Source organism: Rhinatrema bivittatum, chromosome 2 (genome assembly GCF_901001135.1).
Source record: "Rhinatrema bivittatum chromosome 2, aRhiBiv1.1, whole genome shotgun sequence".
Taxonomy (NCBI): Eukaryota; Metazoa; Chordata; class Amphibia; order Gymnophiona; family Rhinatrematidae; genus Rhinatrema; species Rhinatrema bivittatum.
Window position 1 is genome coordinate 238,937,780 of NC_042616.1, and position 26,431 is coordinate 238,964,210.

General features: G+C 43.3%; 1 protein-coding gene across 6 annotated transcripts in view; it reads right to left on the minus strand.

The window, feature by feature from the left end:
- The window catches only part of NPHP3 (nephrocystin 3), a 232,133-nt gene that overhangs the window by 43,387 nt on the left and 162,315 nt on the right, over positions 1-26,431 (minus strand). For all 6 annotated transcript variants that reach the window (XM_029589318.1, XM_029589315.1, XM_029589314.1 and 3 more), the window contains 6 exons: positions 13,069-13,233; positions 12,060-12,157; positions 11,135-11,257; positions 6,550-6,739; positions 5,855-6,096; positions 2,080-2,155 (listed from right to left, as the gene is read on the minus strand). In XM_029589318.1, the coding sequence (XP_029445178.1) occupies positions 2,080-2,155; positions 5,855-6,096; positions 6,550-6,739; positions 11,135-11,257; positions 12,060-12,157; positions 13,069-13,233 (894 nt within the window). The remainder of the gene's footprint in view (positions 1-2,079; positions 2,156-5,854; positions 6,097-6,549; positions 6,740-11,134; positions 11,258-12,059; positions 12,158-13,068; positions 13,234-26,431) is intronic.

Sequence of the window (26,431 nt, forward strand, 5' to 3'; positions counted from 1 at the left end):
GAAGCCTAGGAAGGATTGTGACAGCTTTGCCTCTTATAGGGCTATCTCCCTTATAAAAATTGATTTGAAGATCCTGGCCAAGATTCTAGCGTTTCGCCTCCAGGGACAGATAGGCCAGCTTGTTCATGCAGATCAGGCTGGTTTTATCCCAGGTCGGACAACTGCCGATAATATATGGAAATTAATGGATTTAATATATATCACAAACTCGAAGAGGAGCCCTGCGGTGTTTATGACATTAGATGCTGAGAAGGCCTTCGACAGGGTCTATTGGCCTTTTTTGTTTGCTGTCTTGGCCAAGGTAGGATTGGGGGGAACTTTCTCCACTTGGGTACGGGAGTTATATTGTGAACCTCTAGCCTGCCTAAAAGTTAATCATGGCTACACTGCCAATTTTCCTATCAGAAGGGAAACCAGGCAGGGGTGTCCCCTGTCCCCCCTCCTTTTTGAGCTTAGTTTGGAGCCCCTGGCCGAAGCAATACAAAGGGCCCCAAATATCTTAAGAGTCAGTTGTGGTGGGCAACAATATAAGATTACTTTATATGCAGATGATGTTATTTTATCACTCCAACAGCCTATGGTATTGGTCCCAGCTGCAATGTGCCTGGTGGAGAGCTATGGGAGACGATTTGGCCTCCGTGTTAACCCAGACAAATCAGAGATTCTCCCGGCTCATTTTTCTCCTGAGCTATTGCGATCTGCCAAATGGGTTTTTCCCTATAAATGGACACGGGGTCCTATCCGTTACCTTGGCATTAATCTGGGATTAGAGCCTGATCATCTTGTGCGATTAAACTATGACCCTTTGATTCACTCCCTGAAGGGGGAGTTAGATAATTGGGAGCGGCTGAATCTTTCGTGGTTTGGTTGGATGGCCGCGATCAAAATGATCTTGTTACCTAAAATCAGTTACCTGTTTCAGACGCTTCCTTGCCTACTCCCGACAGCGATACAGCGACCACTTCAGCGTAAGATATTTGCCTTTGTGTGGCATAAACGCCCTCCCCGGGTAGCGAGACAGATTTTGTACCAATCACATAAAGAGGGAGGTCTAGGATTACCTTCATTAATGCATTACTATGTGGCCTCTCAATTAAAGTATATACTTGACGGTCATGAATTAAACTCTCGAAAGCAGTGGGTCCTGATAGAGCAGGCACTGATTGGGGTAGTCCCCCCTGCAAGCTATTTTCTGGCCTATGAGCTATAACACCCGAGAGATGGCCTCACTACCTCCGAGCCTTCATACTACCCTCTCTATATGGAAAAGGTAGAAATTTGCATTAATAGGGGTAAAGAAATACTCTGTGTTGTCACATATACGACACATCCGCGAATTCCCCATGGGACAGGAGAATTTAGTTTTTCAACAATTGGAGGTCCGTGGCCTGACTAATTTGGGCCAACTATGTAATAAGGGGATAGTTCCTTTTTCTGACTTACAATCAGTTTATGATTTACCAAATACGGATTTCTTAGCTTATGCGCAACTTCAGCAGAACATTGTATGCAAGTGATTTACCATCTACAATGCTGGGTATACAATAACACCATATAGTAATCAATATGATTAAAAATATCAGTGCCACAAAATAATTATCTACTATTCTTTGCCCCTGGCCAATATTTAATTAGAAGGGATCCAAGACACTCACAGTGTAAGCAGAGAGGTGATCTCCACAGATCCTTTAGGTTTTATTCTTTCTAACCTTATGTTCTAAGTGTCCATCTTTCCTCTCCCAGATACTCAGTCAGACATTTCTTCCCCCCACAAAAAAAAGTGATGCATGTAATAGCCTCTCTAGCATGGTGATGGGGATAGTAATGGTAACAGAATAGCTGGGAAGAGGGTGAATAAGGAGATCAACTAGAATTAAGAAGGGAGAATGGGCCAGGGAAGATGTGCCTTCTGGTTGTCATCTTCCATCATATTCTCCTTCTGTGTTTCATCTGCTAAATCTCGATTTGAAAAAATAAAGGAAGCTACATGGAGTGAAGAGTTTTGCCCAGGATAGCAGGTACTGCCTAATCTTCGCATGCAGCTGCAAAAAGAAAGTGCTCCAGATTCTTCCTTCTTACCATGCTCCCTTTCCGATGGGCAACTCGCTGACGAATTTTCAAGGACCTCTTCCTCAGCTGTTCAACTTGTTCGTATCTTAAGTAAAAAGAGGAAAGTATAAGAAATTAAGGAAAGGAAAACAAAACAGTACAGCCCGTGCTGTAGCAGCTAACCAGAAGAGTAAAAGAGAAGTGATGCTCTAGGCAGGACTCGGAGTAGTCAGTCCCAGACCTCCAGGACCTTCATATTTCACTCAATATTCACCATGACTCGTCATCAGATTTAATCTGTAAGCCTTTAGTCCAGGAAGTAAGTTAATTTGCCTAGTTTGCTTCTCCTGAAAAGCAGACCCTTGAGAACTGGAAGCAAATACTCTTACTTAAGAGAGATTTGTCAGTGATTTCTGTGGGGAACCTCCTCACAACCTTAACATCAGTCCTCAAAGTCTGACAGACAGATCAGTCAGGACAACTATTGGTGACAATGAGCATTTTCTTTATTAAGGACATCTGGCACAAGCACAGATGGAACAAAATCTTTATGTAAACTGATTAATACATGGGGAGGATGACTCTGATACTGCCTGTGGGGCTTGCAGTCACAAGCACATTTCCAAAGGGCAATTCCTTGTGTGGCATTCCTTTGAAAATGGGCCTGACGTGCGCGCGCACACACAAAAAAGTTCTGGCACGCCTTGTTCAGGGCAAGTGTTAAAGTACAATTTATTATTGTACTTATCTATAGGGTTTGTTTTATTGTAGGGTTTGTTTTATCTCCTGCCAGATCACCTGCTGTTGTTTTAGAAAGGCAGCATAAAAAATAAATTCTAAATAAAATACACATCGGAAATAGCTTGTTGTGTTTTTTTATATTATATTTGTATAAATTTGTTTGTTTTGTCTTATATAAGAATATTTGATGTTTATTTTGAATTTTATGTATGTAATTTTATTATGTTCCTTGCTTTGATTTATTAACTTAATAAATCACATTTCTAATAGATAAAATAAATAACACAAACATTTCAAAAAGTCCGTTCTCAGTTTTTCATATAGGTAAACAAATGTGAACTGTGAACAGCGCTCATACTTTTAGCCACACCGAGAGGAAGAAAAGGGGCTCCTGAGGCAGTTGCCCAGCGCTCTGTATCTCAATGTGAGCTAGTGTACACTCTCGAGGCAGTCACCCAGCATGAGACAGCGTCTCCACCCGAGACAGTTGCCCAGTACTCTGTATCTCACTGTGAGCTAGTGTACGTCTCGAGGCAGTTGCTCAACACTCTGCATCTCACTGTGAGAAAGCATCTGCTCCTGAGGCTGTCAACCAGTGCTCTGCCTCTCACCGTGAGACAGTGTCTGCTCCCAAGGCAGTTGCCCAGCACTCTGTATCTCACTATGAGAAAGCATCCACTCCTGGGGCAGTCGCCCAGTGCTCTGCATCTCACTATTAGACACTGTCCATTCCTGAGACAGTGACCCAGTGCTCATCAGCATCCATTCTCGAAACAGTCACCAAACGCTGTGCATTTGGTTACAGACTGTGTCTTCAGATGAAAGCCACTGTGCTGTCTGAACCCATATGGTGCAAAAATCATTTAAGATTTTTCAAACAACAGCAGTACAGTACAGTGACAAAAGGAAAATAAACAAGAAACTCATTCATGAGAAGTACTGCATAGTTTATGTGACTGCAGCATCTGCTCAGCCAATTTCCTCACATTTTAACCAAGCTAAAAACTCTTGGCTGCAACAATTTCTGATGAAAAAAAAGAAAATGTTTGCCTTCTGTTGGTTAATCATTGTAAAAATGCATACATACTGTATGCTACTATGAAAATGGTTGTCAGTTTCACCAAACCTAGAAACCAAGGACTGACCTTTGAATTAGAAAGACCCTTGTCAGCAGACCTAGAATACACAGCACTAACTAGGATGGGCTTTCTACTATTTTGTATGTAGGCAAAAAAAATCTCTAAAGGAACACTGTCAAGTTCATCGTAGAAAAAAATCTAATTTTGCATAGATATGCGTCATTCATCCAGTTCTGTATTATTTTCCCATAAAAAGTAAAGAAAATTGAGTCATGTGACTGCTCCAGTAGCTTTATGGTTTTGAATGTATGGGCTTAGATCTCATTTCTCGGTTAACATTACTACATCACAAGCACTAAAGCTCTTCCAGCACAAATCATCCGCTTGACTTTATATCCCATGTCCACTGAAGAGCTATGTCTGAATTTAGATTGACAGAATTCATATTTAATTGTTGGTACACTGAAGCGCCATAACGAGATTTATTTGATCAGGGAAGCGACTGTAGCGCTGAGCACCCCACCCCCCTCATTTATCCTTGTCTGGGAATATCAAGAAGTAATCCGATCAGTTTACTTTCACACTCAAGATTACAGAAGCAGAAAACCCTTGGGGGTGCAGGGTTTCATTTTCATTAGATATTTAAATCTGAAACTCCAAAATGGCAGAACCAAAGTAGAGACCTCTTTCTGATTATTCCAGAGCCTAGGCTGTCAGTGCCGCAGAAGAGAGGACTAGGACCGGCAACGTGGCAAGGTCCGCAGACCCACTCTGCTGATTTACAGAAGCCTGAGAGGGCCGGGCACCACCCTTTTTGTTTGTTTGCACTGACAGAAAAACTTGTTCAGAGCACCATTAAATAAATATTGAAAATACCCCAAATGACATATGACATGAAAGGAAGTCTAGAAACACGGGGAGTGCAATTCTCAATTTCCCTGCACGGCTTGCACGCCTTTGAAAATCTGGCAGCAAGTCGCTACCACAAGGAGTCTTTACTCCACGCACCTTACCGGTGCAAAGTACATTCAGGGAAAACTCAGTGCAAACGCTAGGGGGCCAGCCCTACGCCACCCGGAGCACAGTCTCTTTTTCCCCCACATACAAAGGGGGAACCATTTTCAGAAAACGATTTTCCACAAGTAAAATAACCACATACCCTTGGAAAACTTTCTGAACATTGTCCCTTAATTGTCTCTAGTAAGGTTCTGATTTTTGTTTTTTTTTAACTTGACAGATCAGTTCCTCTTCATTTTATCACTGTAATAGCATACTCCAGGCCAGTCATTAAGGGTCAATGATCAAATTAATGTGGGCAAATTGATGTTCATCAGTGTAAAATTGCAGGCTGAATATTGCCTTGTCCCTCCAAAATACACCCTCTCCACACATCTTCCCTCACTGTGGGTAAAAGTATGCATGTATTGGGAGGAGACAGGACAGGGGAGAGAAAAAACACACAGATTGTATAATGAAATCTCTGAGCAGAATTTCCAGCACATACTTTGCATCTTCTTCAATGCAGTTGCAAAAGTACGCAGGTACTTTGTACCCATGTTGTGTCTGACCAGCCAAATTTTCAAAGGGAAATTCCATAAGGAATTTCTTTTTTTAAAATGAGTTTGCATTCTAATGGAAAAAAAGTGACACCGGAATTCCAAGTCCTGTGGCCACTTTCCTTATTGCCTTCCCTAAGATTTCCATATACTTCCCAGACACTATGATAGAGTGCTTTAAAAAAACAAAACACTTCCCTGGAGTCTGTAATTACTTTACTGTAAGCAGAGTACTGGAACCACATACAAGGAATCAGACGAGAGGAGAAGGCAAATAACAAAACAGTGCCTGGCACTGATTAGCAATGAAAAGAAAAGCAATAAGCTAAAAGAAATAAAGGACAGATGAAGTTTAGATAACACATCTGGCAACATAGTGATCATAAGGATCTTACTTTAAAATACATATGATGATTAAATTAATCATACTTGTTTTGTTTCTGATATAACATAGCGAGTGCATCAAGTTCCCGAGCAACTCGTGGATGTTCGGCACCATAAGCATTTTCACTGATTTCCAGAGCCTGCTTATATAGCTGTTCAGCATTGCCAAACTTCTTAGACTGCACATTAACTCCTGCTAGCTGGTGGAGGGACTGCGCCACACTGGGATGATCTGGATCTAGTGCTGTTTCTCGGATCTCTAGAGACCGCTGCAAAGGAGCCACAGCCTGCAAAGCCAAATGTATAGGTCACCACATCAAAGTTAAGTACTTCTCCCCTGCTACTCTATCCCACGCCCATTTACCTGGCACCTCTCCCTCTGCTACTGCACCCATGCTCCTCTTCATTACTCTATCTCACGCTCCTCTCCATGCACCGCCTTCCATTACTATATCCCATGTTCCTCTCCCTGCGCCTTTCCACTGCTACTACATCCCACGCTCCTCTCATATCCCATGCTCCTCTTTTTACTATTGCACACTATGCTCTTCTCCCTGCACCTAGAAGAAATAAGGAGACAAACCTAAGGAGGTCTCATATACAGATACTGGCAGAAGGCACCTGAACTTGCCTCAGAGTTTAATGTTCTTCCCACTAAACCATACACCTCCTTCAATGTTGTTACCTTACCGCTTCCATTAGACCCACGAAAAATATACAAAATGATTTTCTAGACATACCTGACTGAGAAGACCAAGGTCCTTGAGAAACCGTCCCAGTGTCTCATAAAGGTCAGCTAGGCAGGTCATGCTCTCCTCTCCTTCACAGCTTTTTTCATACTGCTTTAGCGATTCAAAATACTCTGCTGCCATACAAGTTTTATCCTTTCCAACAAACTGCCAGTAGCTCAGTAATTCAGCAAAATGCCCCCTAATTTTAACAAAGAAAACTACAAATAAGCTTGCAAAATGATAAGAAAATAAACCTGAAACTGAATTCATAGAAAACATTAAGGTTCCCATTAGAACTACAACTCTGCCATGGCTTTCATACAACAACATACATTATATTTGTGAATATACATAAATTCTTTTTCATTTCTAAAAATGGTTCAAGCAAACAATACCTTAAAAAACAGAGATCCTTCTGAAATTTCCTCTGTAATTTGCCTTTGCTTTTCCAATTAGCAACTTGTATAAACTACATCATGTTCATGAGGCAGATGTTTTCCACGGCTTTTTGGTATGAAACATCATTAAGTCCCTAGAAAGCTCTCTACAAATATCTTTGATCTGTTCCACTTTATTTGATCAAGTCTAGACGTTAATGAGGGGGTCCATCTTTGGGAATAAGACTTGTAATCCTCCAGATGCTAGAGGCAAAGTCTGTAGTGACACTGATACCACTGCCCTCTAAAGATCTGAGAAAGTGAAGATGCTTACCTGTAACAGATGTTTTCCATGGACAGCAAAACAAATCAGTCACACAAGTGGGTAATTTGTTGCCAGAGGATGTGGTTAGTGCAGTTAGTGTAGCTGTGTTTAAAAAAGGATTGGATAAGTTCTTAGAGGAGAAGTCCATTACCTGCTATTAATTAAGTTGACTTAAAAAATAGCCACTGCTAGGCAGAACAGCATCTCTTCTAGTGAGGAGGTGGCTAGAACAGCTGTGAGTGAAGCTCGTTGATGACCTTTCCTACCAGGAAGGCTGCACAGCAGGTGGAACTGTAACACTACACTCAACAACTACAGAAAGGAAAATTGACTCTTATCTGCTAATTTTTGTTCCTTGAGTCCCACAGATCAGTCCAGATGCATAGGTTATTCTCCCCTACCAGCAGATGGAGAAAGAGATGAAAAACTTTACTGTATTCATGGTACTTAAAACAGTGTTCCACCTGCAATGTACCTAAGCAAAACCTTTGTTAACAGCCCTGACTCCCGAATAAGAGGACGGTAATTCCCCAACTGGAGGACATCAGTACATAGAGAAACTTGAACACAATAATGGGCCGATACAGTAAGGTGTGGTAGAAAGAGGTGCGTTAGTGCCGGGCGCACCCGCGTTTGCCGCACGCACAGTTTGAAACACATACCGCTCGATACTGTATTTAAATGGCATGCAAATGCAAGCCGCGTCCAACGCGCGTCCATGAAGCGCAATCCATTTTACTGTATAGGCGCTATACAGCGCCTATACAGTATCCTGGGTGCACTGGTACCTGTCATTTCAAATGACATTTGAAATGACAGGTACCAGGAAGTGGATCCCAACTTTAAGCAAAAGAAAACCTAAAAACCTAAAATCCAACGCACCGGGAAAGCCTCTGTCGCAATCTCTACAGGTCGACCAGGTCTGGTTTCGTCGTTCACGTTGGCACGTCCTTGTGCAAATTTATCGGTCCAGTTATAAATTGCTTTACGCGAGAGACATTTCTCTCTATATACTGGATACATTTCTTTATGAATGTCTTTTGCCACTAAGCCCTTAGCCCATAAAAATCGGACAACAGCACCTTGTTCTTGGACCGTACAATCTGTCAACACGGCAGCCATTTTCCTTGTGTACACAGCCCCTGCGCATGCACAGTTTAAATAACTATTTATGTACATAAGCACTTCTAAGGTGCTGCCATCTATGGAATATGACAACATTACAGATATATGTTTTATTACCTTAGTAGAGAGATTTGTGACTTACTTACTGACTTACCCTCGTACATTCATGAAGAGGCTGCAATGACCGTGCAGAGAGAACAGAAATGTCTTGATCAGAGATTTAGTTTTTACCACCAAGAGGGCAGGAAGCTGTCTTCTGACACCCTTCCTTGCCTCAAGCTGGAAGCTGTAAGGACTGCTATCAGTAGTAGGCCTTTTCTTCTGAAAGGCTGCATCTGTCTTTTGAAAAGGAGTCGGAGGGAGAAAAGAAGAGGACATCTGGAGACCTCCAACAGAGTTTCCTCCCCTGGGACACAGGACACTGCCAGGTTGGAGTGCGGGATTCTTCGTGAACCTCAGGAACTGGGTAGGGTATCTGTCACGGTTAGGACAAACCCAGCCCATTTGGGACACTTATTTCCAGTCATGGAGAATAAGCTACTTTCAAGCCCCTGCCTGGAGGGACACATCCACAGAGTTAGAGATCAATTAAATGCTAGCTCATGTAAATCTTTGGACCCTGGATATATCTGGATATTTCATTTGTTGCACCTCTTGACTATTTTAAACTTAATCCAAGTAAACTTTAACTTGAACACCCATCTAGAGAGTCCAGCCTGGTTTGTCCTGAAAAGCAAGAGTAACACACACCTAATGTGATACTACATAAATGTTCCTGGGCCAAGAAGGTTTTCTTTCACCCCCACAGAAAGGACACCCCCTCCTTAGGAAAAGAATGTGGGGCAAGAGAATGAGGAGCTAGCCACGGTTAATAAATTATGTTTTGGCCCTGTGGAATTTGACACATTCTCCAGGAAAGGATAACATTTACACACAGAATAGAGCAGTCTTCATATCCAAGGCGGGATTCTGGTCTGATCTGTGGGACTCAAGGAAAGAAAATTAGCTGATAAAAACTAATTTTCATTTCCTCATCATCCTCCAGATCAGTCCAGACTCATGAGATGTACCCAAACTCCCCTAAACTGGGTGGAAACCCGAAAGACTTGCTCATAAGACACTCTTGGCAAATCCAGCAGAGTCTGGGCTATAATACTTGGCAAGAGTGTGCAGTGAAGACCAATTTGCCACCTGGCAAATCTCCTATCTCCTGCAGTGATACCAACTGATAGTCAGCCCAAGACATAGTCTGCGCACTAGTGGAATGAACCTGCAGTCCCTCTGGTACCAAGACTCCTGTACATATGTAAGCGGAAGCAAAAGCCTCTTTAACCACTGGGAAATTGTCACTTTAGAAGCCTTGTCCCTGTACTGCATCTACTGAAAAAGAACAAACAAATGATCCAGCCTATGAAAACTGTTGGTGACCTTCAAATAGTGTAAGATGATATGACGTGCATCCAACAAATGAAGTTCCTGAGAATGTGGAGAGGAATACTCCTATTCCAGGGCTGGGGCCAACTGTTACGTGCATAACTCCATGTTTTAAAACTGGAGGCTGCAGCATGCAGCAGCTTGTTAGCCGGGTAACTTTACTGCTGCTCCAGATGAGGAACAAGTTTGCAGATCTCGCATTTTTGGGCTTACATCACAGGATGAGGGGTCCGGGTCAAGCAGGGGTGTGCAGGATGAAAAACCAGAGTGTTCGGGATGACCTCAAGATTGAAAGGCAAACTGGTGGACTAATTGGAAAAACTGGGAATGTCTCTTGCACGAGCATGTTTTAAAATCTGCTTACTAGCATTTAAAACACTTACTCAAGACCAAACATAAAGTCTTTTCCATCATCTCATTTACAGCCCCTATCACTCTCATTCATATCTTTCCACTCCTTCCCTTCTTTTCCCCTACTTTTCCTCCCTCTACCTTATTCTCACCTTTTTGTACCATCCCTCTCTTCCCCCTCCCGTCCCATAACAATAGTAAGTCCTACGGCAACAATTTTTATTTTATTTATTTCAGTAAACATTTCATTTATTTTTAGCTAGAATTTGTTCCAGCTATTAATTAATTTTATGTATTTTTAATTTAATTTGTTTTTGACTGTTTCTTTATAATTTTTATTTTTTATATTTTTTTATTTTTATCCAATGTAAACTACTTTGACAAAACCGATTTTATAAAGTGGTATATAAATACTTCTAAATAAATAAATAAATAAATAAATAAATACGCACGCATGCACGTTAAAACCAGCAAAATTCTATGGAAGATACGCAAAATAGGCTTGCCTGTGCAACTTTTTAAAATTAGGAGCATATTTATGCTCAGTAGGCATATTTTAAATCATATGCATGCATGATTTAAAATTCAAACATGTCTCTGCTCGTGCGCCTGTTTTAAAATTGACCCAAGTGCTTATGTCATGTGGGGTTTTGTTTTTTTTTTATTTGGTCATTTATATAAAGCCATACATTACAGCACTTCACAGGAAATTACATACATGTACAAGTCCCTGCCCCAAGGAACATACAATCTAAGTACATAAGACAATAAGAGATAAAGTAATTTGCTCAAGATCACAAAAAGTGACAATGGCAGCAGTAGAATTTGAACTGTAGCCCAAAACACATAACATAGTAGATGACAGCAGAAAAAAACTCCTATCCATATTGCTGAAAACATATGCCAGTTGCCAGCCATAAAGTGTGACTGCATGATGCCCTGCTGTCTTTCCCAAGTGGAGGTATACCCTAGTTAATCTTACCTTTTGTAAAGATTCTGGGATACGAAGAGGTTCAGCAGGCATTTATGTAACTTGTGCTTCTCTCCCAGCTGCTGAAAGAGCCAAGGGAGTTCATCAGCACTCCTCCAGGTCACGTGCTCTCGGCTAATAGAGGAAGCAATAAAAATAAGAGGTACTTAAAATTCTTATATTGCAACTTCTATAAAAGTAGAAATGCTATTTACTTTAAAAGTCTAAAATAAAAACCCCCAAAAAACTCCACTTGTTGAAAAGTCACTGTCTCGCTCTCCTCCCAAATCAGTGGTGAGGTATGCAGTAGAACCCTCAGATTTCTATGAATACCACTTGTTACTGCCAGAAGTTGGAAGTGAATGATAAAGAATTGATCTACTCTTTGGCATCTGCTGGGTACTTCCTAATGGACCATTTGTCTGACCTGGCATTTTTATTTTTATGAGCTATTCTCAGACAGAGCTGTGCTGTGTAATCATTAATTTCTTTTCTTATTATACATTTACTAAATTTCAATGATTTAATCAAGAGTACTGTCATCTTGAACAGAAATGTGGAAGTCCATATTTAAAAGTATTTAGCTGGATAACTCAGATGTTATCTGGGTAAAATGAAGATTTGGGCACTTAGCTGGCTATATTTTAGTCAGCTAATAAATTAGCCATCTAATAGAAGCATTTATTCCTATAGTTATACTTTTCATCCATTTAATGACTACAAATCTTTAGTGATGTCAATTTTATAATGAATACCTCAGACTGGTTTTGTAACTCTTCCCCCTAGGCTTGAGGTGGCAGCATGTGAACTTTGGGCTGGTTTGTATTGAGGCTGGATATGAATAATGAGCAGTGGAGGCATATGAAGGGAAAACAAAATGGTATGTAAAAGTCTGCAAGCACTAGACAGCTGCACCAGCTGGCAATGTTTGACCTACCTCATCTGTTTGGTGAAATACTGTATTAACTTTTCTCTGTGTCCGTAAATGGTATTCTGTCCCTCTTGCATGAATTCTAGTCTCACAGCTTCCCAGGCCTGCAAACAGAACTCAGCATTATGTTCATCTTCTGCTGTTGGCAAAGCTAGACACTGAAGCCAAGGCCATATTTTCCACAAGACACATTCTTCAAATTTTGTTCTGTTATTTCCATTTTATGGCACACAAGTCAGTCAACCGATGATGAATCTCAAAATGACCAATGTATGTGTGTTATCATATACAGTCACTATGCCAAGCAGAAAGGCACAATGTATTGTACAATAAGAATGGTTTGTCTACTTTTGGCTCAGAGGCAGGGACTGTGTCACCTCACCTAAGAGTTCATCTCACACAGGCAATCTCAGATTCTTCTTTCTCAATGCTTAAATGAGGGCTTTCTGGAACTTTCAGGCAATGACATTATTAACCTTTACTTGTCTGCTACACTGCCTTCAGAATTTATTTATTTAAAATTCTTATATTTTGCTACTTCCGAACAATTTGTTCAGAGCAGATGCAAACAAAACAATCATAATATATAAAGTACATACATCATAAAATCAAACAAAAATAAAAGTCATAAGCAATTGAAACAATTAAAATAATACAGTTAAAAACAACTAATAAAAACAAGAGAATAAGAATGACCTCAATTAAGGAAAAAAGGGGGTTTCTGAGGGGTATACTGGCAGCCAGAGTTTATTTGTGATAGGTCAAAAGGACCTCAACGTCAGATTACACAATGCATTTTTAATTTTTCACTTGCAGATCCTTCAGTTTCACTTTTTGAAACATTTCCCATGATGAATATTTCAAAATGTATTACTATAAACCTTTTGTTGATTTTTAAGGATGCGCTTCAGATTTTAAAGGTGTTTCCATATATGGCATATATGGTATTATATTGGTTGCTTTATAAACAATACAGTATTTGCTGAGAAAATTATTCTAATGTACCATATTTTACCTGAAGATGCTGAAACTTAAGCAGTCCACAGCCATATGACAACACACACATCCTGTGAAGGCTGTGAACCAAGGAGCATAACACTAGGCAGGACAATCCAGGGACAAGCTCCATGAGCTCCAGTTCACTCACTCCATTATGACTGACACTGATCAGGCAAAGCACCTACGGAATAGAAACAGCATTCACTCAGTTATTTTTTATTTATTGTATTTATATTCTGCTTTTCAGCCACTTTAAAACGGATAACATTCAGATAATGTAGGTATTTCTCTGTCCCCAGAGGGCTCACAAGCTGAGTTTGTACCTGAGGCAAAGCAGGGTGAGGTGACTTGTCCAAGGTCACAAGGAGTGGCAGTGGGATCTGAACCCTGGCTTCCCTAGCTCAAAGCCACTGATCTAACCACTAGACTACTCCTCCACTCCAATCCAGTTATATTCTCAGACGCTGCTCTAACAATTATTCAAAGTCAGGCTTCATGCATATCTGATAATAATAAGACCAGAGAAAATGATAAATAGGAGAGCACACATTAGCAAAGAAAGATTTGGAATAAAATACTCACTCAAATATCAGACAATAACACTGAGCCAGAAAAATTAATCATAACAACAACCATAGGCAAGAAATACGCACAATACACTCAAAAGAGAGCAAACCCTAATATTCCAGGCCTGGTGTATCAGAAAGACAAGGAAGAAGAAATTACTACTTACCTGATAATTTCCTTTTCTTTAATAAGGACAAGTGGATCCAGAACTGGGTTATGCAACTCTACCAGCAGATGGAGATGGAGCAAAGCTGACATCTCTTCCCACAGTGACATCAGCCCGCCAGTATTCTCTGCAAAAGCCAACTGTGGTCAAATTAACAAAACTTGATTACCAATAGATAACCATTCTAATAGTCAGCCAACAGGGAAACACTGAGCTCAGACAAAGAGTGTAATACCACTAGTTTAGGGACTGGATTGACACCAGTAATCCCTGAAACACACAGCCACACAGGAGGACAAAGCACAACCATCTGGCAGCCAAGGATGGGAAGGTTGATCCACCTGTCCTTATTAAAGAAAAGGAAATTATCAGGTATGTAGTAATTTCTCCTTTCTTAGCATACGGTCAGGTGGATCCAGAACCAGTGGGATGTACCAAAGCTACTCCCGAACAGGGTGGGAGGTTGCCCATGGTCCAATCAACACTGCACACAGAGAGGTTCTGTCCTCCTGGGCCTGCACATCTAGGCGGTAATGCCTGGAAAAGGTGTGTAAGGAGAACTACATCGCAGCTTGGGAAATGTTGATGGGAGAAAACAATCTAACCTCCGCCCATGACACTATCTGAGCCCTAGTGGAATGAGCCCTAACCTGACCAGCAAACGGCTGCTCAGCATACACATAAGTGGCTATGACTACCTCCTTAATCCAACGGGCTATCATAGCCCATGACACTGGCTCACCCTATTTACTCCCCCCATGGAGTACAAACAGGCAATCTTTCAAGGTCAGTAACCTCAAGGAAAGCTACGCATCAGTCTAAAAGTAGGACCCACCAAAAAATCCAAAACTAGATTAAGACTCCACAAAGAGACTGGCAACCTCAGTGGGGACAAAGATGTATAGCTCCTTTTAAGAAATGGGCCACATCTGGATGAGCGGACAAGGGTCCATTATTCACTTGAGCTCAAAAACTGGCAAGAGCCAACACCGGTATTTTAATGAATAAAGGGCTAACCCAAGGTGACGCATATAGGGAAAAATAACCCATGCTATAGTTACACAATGTTAGGTTCCATATTAGGTGCTACCACCCAAGAAAGAGATCTAGGCATCATAGTGGATAACACATTGAAATCATCGGTTCAGTGTGCTGCGGCAGTCAAAAAAGCAAACAGAATGTTGGGAATTATTAGAAAGGGAATGGTGAATAAAACGGAAAATGTCATAATGCCTCTCTATCGCTCCATGGTGAGACCGCCCCTTGAATATTGTGTACAATTCTGGTCGCCGCATCTCAAAAAAGATATAATTACGATGGAGAAGGCACAGAGAAGGGCTACCAAAATGATAAAGGGAATGGAACAGCTCCCCTATGAGGAAAGACTAAAGAGGTTAGGACTTTTCAGCTTGGAGAAGAGATGGCTGAGGGGGGATATGATAGAGGTGTTTAAAATCATGAGAGGTCTAGAACGGGTAGATATGAATCGGTTTTTTACTCTATCGGATAATAGAAAGACTAGGGGGCACTCCATGAATTTAGCATGTGGCACATTTAAAACTAATCGGAGAAAGTTCTTTTTCACTCAACGCACAATTAAACTCTGGAATTTGTTGCCAGAGGATGTGGTTAGTGCAGTTAGTATAGCTGTGTTTAAAAAAGGATTGGATAAGTTCTTGGACGAGAAGTTCATTACCTGCTATTAATTAAGTTGACTTATATAATAACCACCTCTATTACTAGCAAAGGTAACATGGAATAGACTTAGTTTTTGGGTACTTGCCAGGTTCTTATGGCCTGGATTGGCCACTGTTGGAAACAGGATGCTGGGCTTGATGGACCCTTGGGTCTGACCCAGTATGGCATGTTCTTATAATCCATCCTGCAAAAATTCCAAAATGAGCGGGATCTTAACTGAATGAGGTGGATCCCCTCGAACTTCACACCAAGTCTCAAACACTTGCCAAACCCGCACATAGGCTAGAGAAGTGGAGAACTTTCTCGCTTGTAGCAAGATGGCAATCACAGCAGCAGAATATCCATGCTTCAGCAACTGAGCTCTCTCAAGGGCCATACCATAAGACAAAATTCAGTCAGATCTTCATGAAGAACCGGCCCCTGCTGGAGAAGAAACTGGAGAGGAGAATCCACCAGAAGCCTTTACAAATCTGCATACTATGGTCTTCTGGGCCAATCTGGTGCCACCAGAAACACCATCCCTGTGTGACTCTCTATCCTCCGAATCATTCTGCACAACATGGGCAAAAAGCAAATACAGACTGACCTCCGGCCACTCCTGCACGAGAGCATCGATGCCCAAGGACTCTGGATCTCTCCTGCAACTGAAGAATTGAGGAACCTTTGCACTGCGTGAAGTTGCCAGCAGCTCCAGAAACAGAAAGCCCCAGCGATCCACTATAAGCTAGAAAACCTTTATTTGACAACTTCCATTCTCCTGGATTCAGACTCTGTCTGCTGAGAAAGTCGGCTCTTACATTGTCTTTTCCTGCAATGTGCAAGGCTGAGTTCTCCTGAAGATGTACTTCTGCCTATTCCATAAGTTGGGCTATTTCCTGTGACACTTACTGGCTCTTTGTTCCTCCCTGCCAACTGATGTAAGCCACTGTCGTTGCATTGTCTGACATTATCCGGACTGCTCGGCCCTACAATCGGTTGGCGAATCACAAGCATGCCAACCAGATGGCATGGGCTTCTTGCCGACTGATGCTCCAGAGAGACTCTTCTGTACTCCAGCGCCCTTGCACTGACAGCTCCTGACAGTGAGCTCCTCAACCCTGGAGGCTCACATCTGTCATGAGTACTAGCCAGTCCTGTGATCTATGGGAAACCCCCTTTCTTAGATGACCCACTTGCAACTGCCACTGCAGGTGTATGCAGATCTCCATCGGTAGATGGAACTGAATCGAATAGTCCTGAGACTGTGGGTTCCAATGAGACAGCAGAGTGCGCTGAAGAGGAAGCATATGCGCCCTCGCCCATGGTACCACCTCCAGGGTTGCCACCATCAATCTGAGAATCTGTACATAAGACCACACTGTCAGACGTATCGTGTCGTCAATAGATGCACCTGCTCCATCAGCTTCTGAATGTGGCCCTTCGATAGGAAAATCCTGCCCTGCTTCGTGCTGAACTGAAAACCGAGATACTCCAGTGACTGTGATGGCTGAAGATTGATCTTGGCCAAGTTTACCATCCAACCTAGTTCCTGCAACACCTTTGCACCTTGCGCAAAACCCAGAGGCTCTCTTCTAGACTCGTGGCCCAAATCAGCCAATCGTCTAAGTACAGGTGTCCCATCCTTTCTCAGCTCTGCCATCACCACCACCATAGACTTGGAAAATGTTCTGGGTGCATTGGCCAAACCTAAAGGTAGCACTCAAAACTGATAATGATGCCCCAAAACTGCGAAATGCAGAAAACATTGGTGCTCCAGCTGTATAGCAACATGAATATACACCTCAGACAAGTCCAAAGACGTCAGAAACTCCCCCGACTGTAATGCCATTATCACTGAACTCAAGGTTTCCATGCAAAAACAAGTCGCCCACAAATGACGGTTGATCCCTTTCAGATCTAGGATGGGGCAAAAAGAGCCCTCCTTCTTGGGCACAACAAAATAAATGGAATATCGGCCCATATTTTCTTGAGACGTGGGCACTGGAATCACAGTCCTGCAGGCTGAGGTGTCTTTACAATGTACACTTCACTGCCTGTCTCTTCTGTGGAGAGTTTCAGGGAAAAACCATGGAAACATCCTGAGGAACACTACAAAGAGATAGCTATATGCTAGAGTTTATTACCTCCAGAACTCACTGGTCTGACGTGATCTCGACCGACCTCTGATAAAAAAAAAAAATAGAGAGGCAACCCTCCTAGCTCCTGTTCCCGGGGGTGGGTTGGCACACCTTCATTGGGAGGCTCGGGGTGCTCCACTACCCAAGCCTGCGCCCTGTCTCTGCTGCCTGGGGCAAAAGGACTGAGACCTATCCAAAGGCTGAGTCCTCTGAAAGGCCGCTCCTCTGTAGGGTCGAAAACGTCTGACCCCCCGACCCCCCATTACGAACTCTGAAGGAACGCGGAGCCTGTTTCTTATCCTCTGGTAACCGAGGAACCTGGGACTCACCCCACTTACTGTCCATTTTCTCCAGCTTGCTCCCAAAGAAGACTGAGTCTTTAAAGGGCAACTTCGTTAAGGTTAGACTTTGAGATTGCATCGGCCGACCATTTTCTCAGCCATTGCTGACACCTAACCGCTATTACCGAAGCCACCCCTTTGGCCGAAGTGCGGACCAAACTGCAGCCCACATCTACCAAAAAGGCGTTTGCTGGTTCTAGCACTGCCCTGGAATTCACACCAGATTTATCAACCTCCTGAGAGAGAAATTAAAAAGAACAGGCCACCAAGGACCAACAGGAAGCTATCTGCAAATTCATTGCCATTGCTTCAAAAGCCTACTTCAGAATAGCTTCCTATCCTGTGCATCCTTTCAAGACTGCTTCCCCTTCTCACAGTAAAGTCATCTGCTTGGTTACAGCACACACAAGGTGCATGCACCTTCAGAAAGCGCAACTGTTCTCGTCCCCCTTTAAAATTAGCTCCCGGGGTGCTCCATTCAAGATCAATCAATTCTTGAATGGCCTCCATAACAGGGAAGAAACAAGAAGCTTTACGCAAAGAAATCAAAATGGGATATTTCTTTGGCTCAGGCATGGATTCTGCTCCAGGAACTCCCAGCTTCTTCACTGTCTGGGAAATTAGAGACAGTAACTCATCTCTATGAAAGAAACACAACAAAGTTCACTACTGCTCCAATCCTGGAGGAATTTTCCCTTCTTCCAGGGAGGAAGGATGAGCTTCATCATCCATGCCATCTGGGTCTGTATCGGGCAGACCTGCAGCAGATCTAGGCATACTCCAACGCTTACCCACAGCACTAGGTTTGCAGGAATCCACAGCCTGCGAGCTTGACCTGTCAAGAACGGCAGGGGCCGGGAACTGCACCTGAAAAAAAAAAACTGCAATCCTTGAAAAAGTTCTACCCAAGAAAAGGCAGACATGCGCTTGTTGCGGTCTCTACCGCTTCCCTCCGCTTAGGGCTCAGCCCTGCCTACCTCCACTTCAGGAATCACCGCATTCCGCCCGCTTTGGACCCCGGGGGCTTCTCTCACTCCACGTGGCGGCCGCCATTACGTGCCTGCTTCTCGTCAGTCTCGTGCGTGAGGACGCCCGTCTTGAGCGCTCAACTCCCGGAAGCCTGGCCCCGCCCGTGCTGCTGACATCACGCCCAAGCCCCGATATAACCGGCGCTTAAACTCTCTCTCATTGCCTTGCAACGAGGTTCACAACTCCATAGTTGTTCTTAGTTGCGTTCCTGGTGATCTCCACGTTTCCTGCTTCCGACTCCGCTTCAGCCTGCTGCCTGCCTCTGACCCCGGTTTGCCTCTGACTCCGCTTCAGCCTGCTGCCTGCCTCTGACTCCGGTTTGCTTCCGACTCCGCTTCAGCCGGCTGCCTGCCTCTGACTCCGGTTTGCCTCTGACTCCGCTTCAGCCTGCAGCCAGCCTCTGACCCCGGCCTGCTTCCGCTTCAGCCTACAGCCTGCTTCAGCCTCCGGTTTGCTACAGACTCCGCTGCCACCCGCTGTCCTGTCTTCAGCCGGCCCTCGGCCCTGTACAGCCGGTCCCCTGCTTCCCAGGTACCTTGGACTTCCTATCCTTCCTGTTTGCTCTGGTCCCGGCCTAAGCCTATCTCAGCCTCTGGACTCTCTGACTTTACTCCAAGTCCCGAGGTCCCAGTGCCCTACGGGCTCCTCCCGGGGGGTTCCTGGTTCCCGGGTGAACACCTCCTGCCTGTGGCTCCGCCTCCCGGCTTACCCTGTCACCCTAGGTAGGCCAGCCCAAGGGTCCACTACCTCGCCAGCAGTGTCCGACTGCAACAGTGCCCACTGAACTACTTCCCCCACTGAGGAACCAGTTAAGAGAATCCCAAAATCAGGCAGATCCTCTGGCAGCTCTTTTTCCATTCCCACACCAGGATGGGAAGAACCGGACTTAGTAAAATCAAATGGAAGCAATTCTCCCTGAGCCTCCAAACACAAGTTAGAGAGAATGACAGGCTGGAATGCCCAAATATGACAAGCAACACATAGGGCAAGGCGCTTAGACTTCCTTGTTATGGTGCCATCAGTCTGTCAATACGCCCTAACAGGCGTCTGATAATAGTGTCCCCAGCTGTGTTTGCGCTGCAAAAACAAGGCACCCAAAATTTAGGTGTCCAAAAATTAGGCGCTCAACATTGTACCTTGATAAGCACACAGACTGACTCCCATCAAGATGCTAGATAGTGTGTACAAATAAGTGCATGAATGTGTGTGCGTGCACAACTGAGCGCCCCAGGAGGCAATCCATTGCGCCCAACTAGGTGCACAAACAGACGCACAGCTGGGCGCACAAGCATGAACCAATGGAACCGAAGAGGGCAATCTTGTGTGCAGAAAACCGTATGAAAATGTTGCCGTGGCCTACCACGCAGCAAACAAGACAAGCCTAAGAGCGGGACCTAACCCAAACAAGGGCTGCTCAACCCACCAAGCTGCCCACTATCCCTAAGCTGAGAATACTGGTGGGCTGATGTCGCTGAAGCTTTGCTTGGTCTCCATCTGCTGTAGAGGTGCATAACTCAGTTCTGGATCCACCTGTCCGTATGCTAAGAAGGAAAACAATTTAACTAATCAGACTTGCGCTTCAACTATAGTTATAGCAAAACCTACTTATTCTATCAATATCTATGCTGAAAATTGAATCTATTTATATCAATGCCCAATCTATAACTGACTGTTTATATCAATTGAAATTGACCCCATTTCTATCATTGGTTTACTGCTGTCAGGTAATGACCTCTACATACTACTCATCTGGAATTCTATACTACATACTTTATCAACAGCAATGTTGTTAGTTATATATCTGCTGTACCAATTTCATGTCTGTCAATGGTCAAGGTCTAATGTACAATTCATATGCATCAGCATTGTGTAACTGCCATCCTATATTAACTGCCAATTTAAGTGTATTATTATTTACTCTCATGTATACCATTTGTCATAGAGTAGACTTGTATGAAATGCCATTAGACTTGTGACTAATGCTATCTTATATAATGTCAATGTAACTGTACCAACGTTATTATTTATTTTCATGTGTACCATTTATGATAGATGTACCAGCAGCTTATACCATTAAATACCGCCTTGGATAAAGGTTTACTTTCAAAAAGGTGGTTAATAAATCATAATAAATAAAATAAAATCAATTTCACAACTAGACAGATTCATTAAAGATTTTTTCCCATAGGCATATAAAAATGAGTTATTAAAGGCTTATAGAGAAAATCTTTTTTGAGTCTGGGGAAAAAAAACCCTTAACAAAATGAGATATAGGGCAGATATTTTAAATATGTCTGTATAGACACACACATATACAGATATTTTATATTTCTAGTAACACTTTAGGCTTCAGTTAACCTCAGATTGGTGTTTGCTTGTATTCATGTATTCACATGCTGAAAAAAAACTTTCAAAACAGTAAAGAGAGAATAACTGCTAAGCATTATTTTTTAACTATGGATCTTGTTTTACTTTCAGGAAAAAAAAGAGCAAATGAAATATGAAAAAGGATGTATAAATACTTCTTCCCTACACTAAAAAACCTAAAATGTTACTCACTACCAGAATCTTCTGCTCCATCGTAATGTCAAGCAAAGTTTTATCTACTACAAAACTACAATGCTAATATTTTTAGCAATGCACTACTATTAGTCACAGTTAATTTAACTATGTAACTCTCACTCTAGCAGCTAAAGGTACTAAACTGTCAAAGTGATATAAAACGCTGTGAAATCTGTCTAAGGATGCTTCTGCTCCTCACCCTCTCTATGCTTACACTCCTTAATGAACGCAGACGTTAGTAGCGACTAAAACTAAACTCCTTCAATAGGATTACAGGGACATGGTTGTCTCAGTTTTGCTTTACTAAACAATGTTTGTGTGTACTTACACAAAAAATTAGTGGTATTTTAGTTTTGCTTTATTTTTCTGCGACTGTAAAATCAAAATTGACATAATATGTCAGAACACAGTATTGTGTTATGGTCCAAAGAAAATAAATTTCCAAAGTGTGATACACCTGCTGCCTGAGAGAATTCAATTCAATTTAGTATTTTATTGTACTTGTCATGGGTGGTTTTTCACTTCAAGCAGATTGCATAATCGATGGTAAGGTCCAAATATAAGCATTTAATAAAATTACATTACAGACAACTTTACCTGCATTGTGGTGTGCTGATACAGTAGATGAAAATAGTAAATTTATATAAAACTTCTTTTTAACTTAGCAATTATTTACACCTAGTGTTGATAAGAAGATTTAGAGGTATAACATATAGGTTTTATGTGAATTGATGGGGTAATGTGTTACCCTTCAGGGTGTTATTCTGTTGATTGGCATTGGAAGTTTTTATTTATTTATTTACTTTTATATACCGACATTCGATCGAGATATCACATCGGTTTACATAAAACTGAGTGAATAGGGCAAGATCTGCCCTATTTTACATTGTAACAAGGTAACTTATCTATGATATAAAGAAATGGGTGGAAATATTAACAAATATGATATAATGAGGGGATAGCATTTATAATAACATTAATATTACTTTGTAATGAGGTAATTTCTATCTTATAACATTTTATTTATTTTTCACGTAACCACTGATTTCCTCTAAGAGGGAGGAGGGGGGAGTGTGTTCCATAGTTCTGGTGCTAATTTTGTGAAGGTTCTGGTTTTGGTTTTATTTAATTGGAGAATTTTAATGTTTTAATGGGTGCAGCAGGTAGTTGTTTTTAGCTCGAGTGAACATTTTTCTGTAAATGATATCTTAGTACCTTCTCAGTTAGATATGTGGAAGCCAATGTTCCTTAGAGCTTGAATGTGAGGGGTAAGACTTTGAATTTGATGTATAGGGATAGGGGCAGCCAGTAACGAAGATTAAAATGGGAGAGGCATGCTCTCATTTTCTGCTGCCCATGACAGTTCTGGTAGCTGCATTTTGGATTGGCTGCAATCTGTTTGTTGTCTTTTCAGGTAGTCCTGTGTAGATAGTGTTGCACATATTGTTTTGCGATTATTTGATTACAGAAAGGGGTACTGTTGTTTCACCACTCAGAAGAGTCAGAATGCTTTCTTGGTCACTGATGCTATTTGACTTTCCCTGGCCATATGGTCTAGGACAGTGGTTCTCAACCTTTTTTTGGCCGGGACACACCTGATAGATAGTTCTCACATGTGTGACACACTGAACATGTGACCATCACGGGGCTAAATGTAAACATGCACTCTGCATCCACAGGAATCTCCTCAACCCCCAGCAATGAGTGCAGAGCAGATCTAGGGTATTACCCTGTACAACTCAGCATACAAAAAAGATATTCTGGTTCTGATGACATCTCAATAAAAGCAAAACAAACTCTTTTTACTACCAGGCAAAATAGCCTTCCTTATGAAAAGACAGTAATTTACCACTAATGCATATCCTATTGAGAAAACACAACAAATAAGATTGATACAAATGCCTACATGCTAGTAAAATACCTCACCTCGGTCACACACCCAGAACTGACCTTCACCAAGTACAGAAAACCACAAATTATAAATATGGCGACAGAAACTGGAATGGAAAACTAAAAAAGCCACTCTGCATGCAGTGCGAACCTGGAGAAATGGAAAGAAAAATATAGCACCTAACAGACTCTCAGGATTTGCAATAATACACACAAACTAACCCGTACAAAGTTACACCTGTATTATGGAACACACTAAAACAGATGTACCTACAAATGTCGGTAAAAAAAACAACCTATAAGAAAATAAAGTAACAATCCTATCTAAGAAATACAACTATTAAACCAGGCCCTAAACACTAATACATTTATTGGGAAAACAGAATAAGCCAAGCTGCTAGAGAGCCCCACACAGAAATAATTATAAAGCTATACTAAAAATGTTACAAAACAGCTGCTGAACAGAATAATATCCAACAATTAAAAACTCATAAAAATTATTAAAACATGTCCAAATATCAATAAATATTTCAAAACAGCAGACATCGCATAATACCCAATAATTAAAATGGCAGTCAATCAAGAAAAATAACCTTAAAAAGCCACCTTTACTTACCCTCTCCAGTAACTCTCCTACTCTTTTCCCTTCCAGGGCAATAGCACTCACCAGAAGCAGCAAGGGCTACTGAAGCTCTGTCCTCCGTCCTCACAGTCCTCTTCCTTAGCGTCCACAACCAGTCATACCCCCCCAATTAGACCCCACGACCAGTCTCGGTCTCTCTCTCACACCAGTCATCTTCCAGACCAGTCTCTCTCTCTCTCACACAGAAACACATCACCACCCTGACCAGTCTCTCTCTCTCACACAGAAACACATCACCTCCCTGACCAGTCTCTCTCTCAATCACACTCATGGTCTCTTATATACAAGCTCTCGATCACACACAAATGCTCTTGCACCCATTCACACCAGCTCTTACCCAGGCTTCCATTCACACCCATAGACACAATCTCTCACCCATGCATCCATTCACACCCACAAGCTCTCACCCAAGCACCCATTCACACCCACAAGCTCTCACCCAGGCTTCCATTCACACCAGCTCTCACCCTGGCACCCATTCACACCTACAGACACAAGCTCTCACCCAGGCTTCCATTCACAACCACAAGCTCTCACCCAAGCACCTATTCACATCAGCTCTCACCCATGCATCCATTCACACCCACAGACACATGCTCTCACCCAAGCACCCATTCACTCCCACAGACCAAGCTCTCACCCAAGCACCCATTCACACCCACAGACCAAGCTCTCATCCAAGCACCCATTCACACCCCCACACACAAGCTCTCACCCAAGCACCCATTCACACCAACTCTCACCCAAGCACCCATTCACAACTACAGACACAAGCTCTCACCCAGGCTTCCATTCACACCCACACACCCAGGCACCCATTCACACCCACCCACCCACACAAGCTCTCACCCAGGCATCCATTCACACCCACACACACAAGCTCTCACCCTGGCACCCATTCACACCCACACAAGCTCTCACCCAGGCTTCCATTCACACCCACAAGCTCTCACCCAAGCACCCATTCACACCAGCTCTCACCCATGCATTCATTCACACCCACAGACACAAGCTCTCATCCAGGCTTCCATTCACACCCACACAAAGCTCTCACCCAAGCACCCATTCACACCAGCTCTCACCCAGGCACCCATTCACACCCGCAAGCTCTCACCCAGGCACCCATTCACACCCACTCACACAAGCTCTCACCCAGGCACCCATTCACACCCACACACACCAGCTCTCACTCTGGCACCCATTCACACCCACAAGCTCTCAGCCAGGCATCCATTCACACCCACCCACACCAGCTCTCATTCTGGTACCCATTCACACCCACAAGCTCTCAGCCAGGCATCCATTCACACCCACCCACACAAGCTCTCTCACCCAGGCACCCATTCACACCCACCCACACAAGCTCTCACCCAGGCACCCATTCACACCCACCCACACCAGCTCTCACCCAAGCACCCATTCACACCAGCTCTCAGCCAGGCACTCATTCACACAGACGCATCAGCTCTCAGCCAGGCACTCATTCACACACAGACGCACCAGCTCTCAGCCAGGAGTCCATTCACACCCACCCACACAAGCTCTCACCCAGGCACCCATTCACACCCACCCACCCACATAAGCTCTCACCCAGGCACCCATTCACACCCACCCACACCAGCTCTCACCCAAGCACCCATTCATACCAGCTCTCAGCCAGGCACTCATTCACACACAGTCGCACCAGCTCTCAGCCAGGCACTCATTCACACACAGACCACAGCATCAGCACTCAGCCAGGCACTCATTCACACCCACCCACACCAGCTCTCATTCTGGCACCCATTCACACCCACAAGCTCTCAGCCAGGCATCCATTCACACCCACCCACACAAGCTCTCACCCAGGCACCCATTCACACCCACCCACACAAGCTCTCACCCAGGCACCCATTCACACCCACCCACACCAGCTCTCACCCAAGCACCCATTCACACCAGCTCTCAGCCAGGCACTCATTCACACAGACGCATCAGCTCTCAGCCAGGCACTCATTCACACACAGACGCACCAGCTCTCAGCCAGGAGTCCATTCACACCCACCCACACAAGCTCTCACCCAGGCACCCATTCACACCCACCCACATAAGCTCTCACCCAGGCACCCATTCACACCCACCCACACCAGCTCTCACCCAAGCACCCATTCATACCAGCTCTCAGCCAGGCACTCATTCACACACAGTCGCACCAGCTCTCAGCCAGGCACTCATTCACACACAGACCACAGCATCAGCACTCAGCCAGGCACTCATTCACACACAGACAAACCAGCACAGCCAGGCACTCATTCACACACACAGACGCACCAGCTCTCAGCCAGGCACTCATTCACACACAGACCAGAGCATCAGCACTCAGCCAG